Source organism: Chenopodium quinoa, unplaced genomic scaffold (assembly GCF_001683475.1).
Source record: "Chenopodium quinoa cultivar QQ74 unplaced genomic scaffold, ASM168347v1, whole genome shotgun sequence".
In the NCBI taxonomy this organism is placed as follows: Eukaryota; Viridiplantae; Streptophyta; class Magnoliopsida; order Caryophyllales; family Amaranthaceae; genus Chenopodium; species Chenopodium quinoa.
The window spans coordinates 2,068,023-2,078,411 of NW_018742726.1; the positions used below are offsets into that span (position 1 = coordinate 2,068,023).

The 10,389-nt window shown below is 33.5% G+C and overlaps 1 protein-coding gene across 1 annotated transcript; it reads right to left on the reverse strand.

The window, feature by feature from the left end:
- Positions 1–6,415: 6,415 nt before the first annotated feature.
- LOC110723273 (protein TIC 20-I, chloroplastic-like) lies at positions 6,416–9,579 on the reverse strand. Its single transcript, XM_021902615.1, is given in 3 exon segments — positions 6,416–7,655; positions 8,054–8,191; positions 9,152–9,579. Coding segments are annotated over 3 exon segments (789 nt in total). The 5' UTR covers positions 9,159–9,579; the 3' UTR covers positions 6,416–7,011.
- Between the last annotated feature and the right edge of the window lie 810 nt (positions 9,580–10,389).

Sequence of the window (10,389 nt, forward strand, 5' to 3'; positions counted from 1 at the left end):
ATATATATATATATATATATATATATATATATATATATATATATTATATATATATATATATATATATATATATATATATATATATATATATATATATATATATATATATATATCATATGATATGATATGGTATGAATCATATGATACTTTATCAATTGATAATTTGGATTTGATTGGCCGGTGATGGCATGTTAGAAAGGAGGAAAAGAAGAATTAAATGACAAATTAATTGGTTTTGATTAGATTATGTTGCAGTTCAGGAATAACCAATCAAAAACTATGTCAATAATACTATGTTAGAGATGATGGAAAGCTCATGGCTAGCCAGTTTCTAAGAAGACAATGTCCTTTCGTTGCTTAATTTAGGCATTTCTTACAATAGTATATATTATATATATAAATATTTGTATATTGTTGGAAGTTTAATTAGTTATTAAAGTATCCATTATTCCCTGATTCATAATATGTATACAAGTACTTCGGATCATATCGTAAGTAATTTTAGTCAACAAAATTTGATTCAAAATGTAAGTAATTCAAAAATGTCAATACAATATTATGCGTTACTCAAATTATGATATTGTATTATTTGAACACTATTAAATTTACGACTTTGCACTTACATCGTATCATAAATTGATTAAAATTAAAGCGAAATGTAGAGAAAAATACACAATAAAATTTATAGTTTTTTTTTTTTTTTTTGATAATTTTCTTTTTTTGATAATTTTTTATTTATTTTTTTGATATTTTTTTTATTTTATAGTTTTTTAATTTATAGAAAATTTAATTAATGATTTGATGTAAATTATTGTGGTAGTACGAATTGAAACATTGAGGTAATTATTAGTGGTGATTTGTGACATTAATGAGGGGCATAATACTACGTAGTATCATGTTCTATATATTGTCGTTGATGAATTGCCGCAAGTCCACAAGATGTTCATCATGTGACTAATTAGTTGGAAAGTTCAAAATAAAGGACTTAAAAAAATAAAGCAGATTAATTGTTTTGTCAATCAACTTTCTAATAAGAACGTCGGTATTATTGAATTATTAGTGTTGTCAATGGAGAAGGAACAACGGGAGTGAAAATTATACATTAATTAGTTGATTGATATTTCAAAGTTTTACTTAGGGTGGTTATTATTTTTTGTTTAGAGGATGGCAATAATTCTAGTCGAATTGATTAAGCTTCAGATTATGTAACTCGTGGTTCGACCTTCAGAAGTAATAATATAGATCTAATATTATGTATTGAGGTTTTTTTTTTTGCATATTTATGTGAACAATTGCAATGTATTCACCAAAAACTAACACTCAATTTAATTAGATCGTTATAAATCTTATAATAGTCGTTTTATCTTCTTCATTTCTACTCTTAAGTGAGGATACAAAAAATCATGTGGGAGCTTAATATTAGAAACAAATTAAACGAATGTAAAGTACATTATTAGTCCTTTGAAGATAATAGAACTCGATCTATTCGAACTATCATTAGTGAAGTCCACAAGCCTTTAATTTCCTTGATTAAGAAGTTAATACAAAAACTTGCTTTCATGATCCGACGAAAAAAGTGCTTTTACAAAGAGTAAAAAAAGCTGAAAAAGAAACGATTACTTGGACTTTTGAACAAAGACGCTAGCAAATGAAATGATGATTAGCAAGAACGCAAGTGTTAATTTCTTAATATTGTTTGTTGAAAGCAACATTGGCGTCATAATTTCGTAAATTTAATTTCGATTAATTAAAATGTAGATTATAGTTAAGTTGTGTTACATTGTCAAACGCGGGATGTTAGCTAATTCACTATTTTCTCTGAAAAAGATAGTAGTCATACGTAGTAACCAATAAGCTATAACTTGTGAGTTTTATCGTACAAGCCAAAAAACAAAGAAATTACGGAAAACATCTATGTAAGATAAGAATAACATCATACATTGAAGAATACCATAAGTACATCGCTAAACACCGCCAATATTTGGTGCAAATGGACAACCATATTCTTACTACTTCACCATCCCTTATCCTCCCCAGCGACCCAACACCCCATTCGACCGGCGACAACCACCACCACCCTGATCAACGACCCACCACATCCCCCTCAATGATGACCCACTACCTTCCATCGCCGACGACAAAAGGTGGTGGTTTTTTTTTAGGGAAATTCTACATGGTGGTCTCAAGGATTCAGTTTTTCTACGTGGAAGACGAACTTTTTTCCAACTCTCTTAAGTGGCACCAAGGTTTTGAAAAATTAAACATAGTACCCAATTTTTGATTTTTTGACTAACTTTTTTAATTTTTGGTTAACCATAAGTAATTAAAAAAATTATTGAAAAAAATAAAAAACCACCATCCAGCACCCGCCTGCCAAACCCACTGCCCACGTCGCCGGCGCGCCCAGACCCCCTCCCACGGTGTCGGTGTGCCTAGACCCCCCTCCCTCGGTGCCAGCGCCACCCTGACCACCTCCCTTCCCCTTCCCTAACCTCCGTAACCTCAGCCCCCACCAATCGAAAACCCCCTAAAAGTTGCCGAAAAAGTCTGGCTGCCCCTCCTCACACACTCGAAACCCTAGCGTCGGCCTTTTCGAGGTGTGGGGTAGGGGCGACCGGACTTTTCCCTATTTTGTGGCTAGGGTTTGATGTTGTATGATGGCTGGGTTGGGGTTTCGAGGGTGGTGGCTAGGGTTTTGGGTTTCGAATGGTGGTTGAGGAAAAAAGGGGGTGGTTTTCGTGATTGCGCTGGTAAAATTGGGTTCAGGGCTAGCGGAGGTGTAAGGCTAGGGAGGGGGCAGTGGCGATGGGCGTGTGTGGGTGTGGCTGGCGGCAGTGAGGGTGGTGGGTTTGGTGGCTAGTGGCAATGAGGGTGGTAGCTTTGGTGGCTGGGAATGAGGTTAGTTAGTTTGTTTAGTGTAAAACTAATGGTTAGCCAAAAAAAATCAAAAAAAGGTCACTATACTTAAATATGAAAATCTAGAGTGCCACTTGAGAGAATGCAAAAAAACATTGTCAGAAATAAACTTGAGACCACAATGTAGAATTTCCCTTTTACATTTCCGGTTACCGTGGCTGGTTATAACCGGTAACCGGCTGTCAGAAATAAAAAAAAAAACCACCACCTTCCCATCGGCGAGGGAAGGTGGTGGGTCGTTATTGAGGGCGATGTGGTGAGTCGCCAGCCAAGGTGGTGGTGGTGATCGTCACCGGTCAATGTGGTGGTGGTGGTCGTCGCCGATCAGGGTGGTGGTGTCAAGGTGTTAGTGATTGGTGGCAAGAGAGAAGATAATGGTGAAGTACTAAGGGCATGGTTGTCCATTCACACTAAATGTTGACGGTTTTGATTATTTTAAATGACGGTATTTAACAACCCCAACATAATGGAGGACTAACTTACAAGCCTAATGAAGTAATGATCTACTCTAGTTACTACCTATTGGTTGTAAGTTTAGAGCTCTGTTCGTTGAGCTTTTATGCTCAGACTCCTTCAACTTGGTTTATAAAAATTCAAAATAAATATTTAAAAGGGAAAACTTTAATTTGATGCCTGACCTAACACTTACAAAGTTACTCGTCTACCATGGAGTATCAACTTATTCATTACTTTTGCTACATGTTTTAGCTTTTGTAAAGGGTTATAAGACTTTAACCACAGCTCACACCATTGAACAGGGACTTTAATTAAAATTAAGGTAAGAGTTAAGTACGTACTTAAATTCTTAATTAATTACTTGTATTTTGGTTGGAAAATTTTGTGATAACATGTAATTTTAAACATTATATTACATAAATCTCATTAGTTTTATATGTTGTCCTTTCATTAATACAAACAACGCATTTTAATTTCTACGGGGCTGGCCACACCGTGTGGCCGACTGACACACACTAGAACACTGACCAGGTAACCCCTGACCGAGTAATCTTTTACTATCTGACCGACTGAGTAACCCCTGACTGAATAATCCCTGATTGATCGAGTAACCCCTGACTGACGGAGTAATTCCTGACCAAGTAATCCCTGACCGACCGAATAACCCCTAAATAAGTAACCTCTGACCGACCGAGTAATCTCTGAATAAATAACTCCGGCCACACGGTGTCAGCTATATATGAAATTTTATGTAATACAAATATTAATCTGGATGCATCAACATGAAGTTTGAAGAAATGATAAATTAAGCACTCAATTCTTTAACATTGAATAAATTTACGCTTGCATCATAGTTAAAAGGACGTGATATATTACAATGACTCGATGAAGATAGACCAAGCTAACAATTAGCTTATACCTAGAGTTAAACTTAGGGAGAACTTTTGGACAAATATTAGAGTAAAGATTTATGGTCTCTTAAAGTAATATTTTTAGTATTGTCTTAGTCAATATTTCGTACTAGTTATCATCAAGGTTACCCTATCAATCTATCTTTATTTGTATATCTCATTTCTCTTTTGAAAATGTCCCGATGTAAAATTTTCAGTTAAATTTCCTTCCAAAATGAGAGAGAGGATGAAAAATTGAAAATGATACATTTATTAAAAAGATTGTTTTAGTAAAATTATGGTTGTTTTTTTTTTAAAAAACAAATGTCACGTTTAAGAAAATACACACGTACTATACAATAATTTCTATGGTGAGCAATAAGCCACTTGAGATAAGCATGTACACAACCTTAGTTTGCTTCACTTTTTCTAAGCATTATAGAAGGCCACAAATCAAATGACGCATGCCAAATGCCAATTACAATAAAAAAACAAACATTATGATAAATATCTATATTACACTAATTAATAATTTAAAATGTAAGTATATACTTAAATTAGGCCTTCAAAACCAATTCCACAAGCAAACTATTTAAACATAGAAAAATAAAATATGTTATGAGCCCACTTTTCCAATATCATAACTCAAAATACAATAGCATGCATATGGAGATTACTTGATTAGCAACTTGTTAACTACTTTTGTAATTTTGTTTTAAATGGTTAAATAAACCATATCTTATATTGAAAGAACATATTTTCTAAAAAGAAAAAAGGGCGTTAATTATGAATAAATAAATATATAATTGTGGTCCTTCAATACAAATGGCAATTACAAGAAGAATTAGAGATCAAAAAATAGCAAAACCTCAACATCATGCTGATGAATAGCATGACATAAATAGTCAGGGTACTAATAATTTTATATCCTTTTAGGGATGATTGCGTTACTAGCATATATGCACTAATTATTATTACTAACATTACCTTTGATAAAGTTTATTTTGTAAGCATTGGAAAATGATTTGTCTGTTGTAAATGAAAGAAGCTAGACAAGTAAGGCATTCCACCAGAGAAGGCTAATGATCAATGGTATGAGTTTAATTCTCAAACGGAGTAGTACATATTTGATGTACAGAATTTTAGGTAGGTTATAACTTATAACGGAACTATTATGTGAGGGCATAGATAAATATTACATTCCAAGACCAAAATTAAATTTTTTTTTTTTTTTAAAAAAAAGTTTATGGAATACTCTTTCTCACTTTCAAGTATCAACATTAAACAAGTACATCAATTTCAAAACGATTATTAGAAAAACAAAAAAATCAAAAATTACCAAAATTGGAGAAAAAGGAATACTTAGTGAACTCTAGGTAGATACATACATTAAAGGGGTCAATTTTTTTTGGGTAAAGAAATGGTGAATAAATTTTTAGGAAGTCTTTGATCATTTAATCGCACAAGTAGGATGTTATTACGGACTATATGTCTATATCCATAATGCATTGATGATGAAGCCAATAAAGTAAGTGTGTCCACACAGGGTTGCCTGCGTACGTGTGTGTATGTTTGTATGTTTTGAAACTTGGGGAAGAAAATCACTTCATAGACGATAACAAATAAGCCCTTAATGTAACTTTTGAAACTCGTTCAATGAGTAAATGTTAAGTGATCAGATAACTGCTATCTGGTACGCAACTATGCATACAACTCACTGAAAATTTTCAGGTGGCCAGAATTGAATTACTGATGATTGTTATGACAAAAAGCTAAAGACTAATATGACTAATGAGGAAAGATTATGTAAATGCAGTCACGTAGATGCTAATAGGTTCACAGATTAACATGATCAATCACATTAATGAAAAAAGGGCATTTGATAGTGGTTGATTCTCCCTCTTTTTTACTTGCTCATGTTAAAGAAAAATACTGATGGAATTATTAACACGGCAGTGTAATTGTATTGGTTGTTTAAATCAACAAAATTGTGATACTTGACTAGGGTGAAGTTTTTCCATCTAATACGACAAGGCACTCCATTTGTCCGGAAATAATTGTTACAATATCTAGGCCCCTAATAGTAGATGAGTAATGATATCAAACAGAATCACAAGAAATAATCCTTTATCTTATGATGTTTAAGCTATTCATAATTTGATTAACGTGATAATTTTTTTTGATAATTTTTTATCCAGGACCTTATAATACTTAATCTTCGAAAGAAGCTCCTGTGCTGAGATGCTTTAATATTAAACGAAATTGAGACTCTGCATTCCCCTGCTGTTTCTGAGTCAAGTTCAAGGAAATTCCCATAACATAAAATTTAATACTTGAGAAAACAAATTAAGAATGATACTATACAATATTACAACTTTTAATTATGCAGATTATACTGAAGTCTGAGACTTAGTGGTTAAAAGGATCCCTTCAAACTTCTAAGTGACACTATAGAATGCAATCACTGCTAATACTATATGAATTCCCTATGATTCAAAGTGAATTTTGTTTTTGTTACAAAATGAATATGCTGGAATGTAAACTATATTTTGATTGTGACACTTCCTGTTCGTTATCTACTGCTTCTTAAGTAGTCCGGATCCTAACAGATGTAGTGCAATGTATACCCCGTTTAAATGGAAGACTCGTACTGTCTCAGCTGAATGAAGTCCTTTCCAAGGCCTTACCTATAGTCTGTTGATAACGTCGGAGATGTATCCCAACAGCTCAGAAATCAAATTTGATGCAATCATCTGATGTTCAGGTCTGAATGGAGAAGAGCAGCGTCTTTGACAAAAGGGATACTGGAATATTCACCAGCAAGAGCACATCTCATGCACTCCAACACCGTAACCAAAAAGAAAAAAGTGGCAGCAGACCAAAAATGTGGAGGGAAGAACCGCGAGGGGAACCAATTGCTTGATATCCCAATCGCCTGCACCAAACTCCCTAGCAATACTGCTGTAATAACATGAAACCTGAAGAAATGAGGCCATTCTTTCCGCCTTACTATCTAGAAGTAAAACATGATAGGGTAACATCACAGGAAAAACTTGGGGAGTGCTAAGAGGGAGCTGTGCAATGGGAATACTAAGTTATCAAGGTTCTCGAGGAATGGCGGAGGGTTATTGGTAGGGTGAGCATAGAGCCAAGTGAGCTGGTCTAGGAAATTCATCAGATATGGCAGACATGCCAAAGACCTCCACCACCATTTTGGTTTCTCTAACATTTTCGGGTATGGTGGGAGACTGAAGAGTGTGTCCTTTGATGCCCTTGGGAGATAGGAGCCTCTTTTCAAAGGCGAAAATGAGAGATTATGCAAAAGGCTATCTTCATTTGATTGCTTGTTGATTGCTAATGGTGCTGAGAAAGCAGCAACGTGCAAAGGGCAAGCTGAAAGAATTCAGTTAATCTCAACTAGTAACTTCTTTGTAATATAAGAATTTCCTCCAACTGAACAACATTTTAGGCAACGATATCAATTTCAACTGAATGAAAACAAAAACTCAATTATCATCACATGTTTTAAAAAAAGAACTTCAGTGTTCTAATAAGCATTGAGTGGAAAATGTCTGAGAAACCCGTATACAAAAATTAACTGTCATTCTAACTCATTCGATATAGTTATATTGTTTTCAAGATAGTGTTGGGGTAGTGAGATGGGTTTTGATTGCTCTAAAATTAGATTCAGGACCAGCCTAAAAAATGTTTCACAGAATATAATGCTATGAATGTAACATAAATATACAGATAGAAACAAAAGTATGCTTAGACAGCATGTAATTACTCACCCTTAATCTTCAATCTTGGAACCACTACATGATCACGACGAACAGGCTGGCTAACCTCTACATGATCACGACGAATAGGCTGTCTATATCGGTAATTAAGAACTGCCGGTGCATAAAAGCATGGCTGTGCTATCACACCTGCGACAGAGCATTAAAAACAAAGTAAGAAAACATGATGGGAAGCTAAATACAGAGGAATTTAAATTACAATGATCAATTTATACTCCTCCGTTTTACAGTAGGAACATCATTTAGAGACGAAGGTACTAATTTACAATCTTCCAAGTTAATAGACAAAAACCTTCCATCAAACTGCCAAATTTATACTGTATGAAAAGTAGAACACACATTATCAAACAGACGACAGGAGGAACATCATCCTAGCACACTCTTCAAACAATTTATCTTCCAATTTTTAAAAAAGGGTGCCCAAAAAAAAATTAAAAAAACATACACATGATTATTTGTCTTCAATATATCTTCCAATCAGCATAAACTAATTCTAGATTTTAATGAATATTATAGAAATATATCCCACAAAGACGAAGACTCGACACTTTTACATTTCAATGATTTTCCTCATTAAACACTCTAATAAGTAATTACTGTTTTTCGACCATTTCCATAGTTTTACTTTTCCATAATGGTTTTCGAGTTTATCTTCTTGATAAACAATCAAGATTGAAGGTCCCAAAGCTAACCATAACTATCATACAAGTTGAAGGGAGAATTCTAATCAAGTACAAAAAATGCAAAAACCTAAAAACGTCAAAAAAAAAAAAAAAAAAAAAAATCGCATTATGCAGACCATATGTAAATGAAAAACTTCAATAATCACAACTAGCAACTACAATGTACCAATATATCTTGATTCATACATTGATAACAGATTTTTCCATAGAACAAGATATATATCATAAAAGTAACCCTAGGAAAAAATAATCGTAATACAAAAATAAAGACATATTAACAGAAAAACATCGAAAAAATTAACCTGTTTCGTTCATAACATCAAAAAACAATGGATTCTATGATAAATTTCAAGAAGAAAATATTAGAGAAACAAATTCAAAAAATGCAAAATCATAATGAATTTACCTTGCATTTTCTCGAAATTTGAGAATTTACAAGAATGTCAAGAAATCTCTACTCAAGTTTAATGGAGGATTTATTTCGAGTATCCTCCGATGAAACGAGAGAGAAACTTGAACCTTTTTTTTTTTTTGGAAAGCTTTTTTCTAGAATCTGAGAATTTGCTTGGAGAAGGGTTTTTCTATTTTCTACATTTTTGTAGAAATTGGGCTGGGCCTACTTTTGATTTGGGTTAATGGACCTGATTGGGCTGTAGTTTTTAGGGTTTGGACTTGATGTTGTTTGGACTGAGTTGGTTGAATTTGGGAGGATTTTTCAACCCTTGTAGTGGATGTTTCACCGGTTCAACATGGTAAAAGGATAATCATTGTATAGTAGTCATTGTGATTGTGACTCATACAATAATATGATTCATATGAATATTCAAAGTCATAAACAATACCAAGTCAATTTGTGGATGTATACTCTAGTGGTAATTGATATTTGGAATATGGGATCAATTTTTAATTTTAACATCGTTACATGTATTTCTTGTCAACAACAAAGTATTTTCATCGTATGTCCACAACAAGACCGAGAGGAAGTTTTATTGATTTTGGAAAATATAAAGAGCATGTTTGTTAAGAGTTTTTTTTAGGTCGGAAACAGATTCAATTAAACCATTGTCGTTATCAAGTGTTTGGTTGGAAGGCTTGGGTAACAATTACCATTGCGTAAAGATAATGGTTTCCACCCATTTGTTACCTCTCTAAAACATAAGGTAACAATTTCCCTTATTCTCCTTAAACCAAAAAAAAAGGGGTTGGTTTAAATGATTCCTTTTCATGATTAAACCAAACAAATGAAAAGGTAAGTGTTAAATGATTCATTTCCTCCCTCTTATTTGTTTTCTTTCCACTCTATTTCCATTATTCGTACCAAACGCCCACAAAGAGTGGAATCCAAAGAGGTTAAAGACTACTAACATGGAAATGTGATAGATAGACCATCAAAAGTAGGTTTAAGTATAAAATTGCAGCTCAATATAATCGAAACCATTAGTATTGTTTTGGATCATTCTTAGGGGCAGCGATTTGAGGAATATTCTACTCCTTTCGTTTCAAAATAAATGCTCCACTTTAACTTTTTGTACCATTCAAAAGAAATGAGTCGATTTTTTAAGGCAAAGCACGGCTCGATCTATGATCACCTCTACAAATATGTACTCGTACTAATTTTGGTTGTAACTATTCTCTTTTGACCAT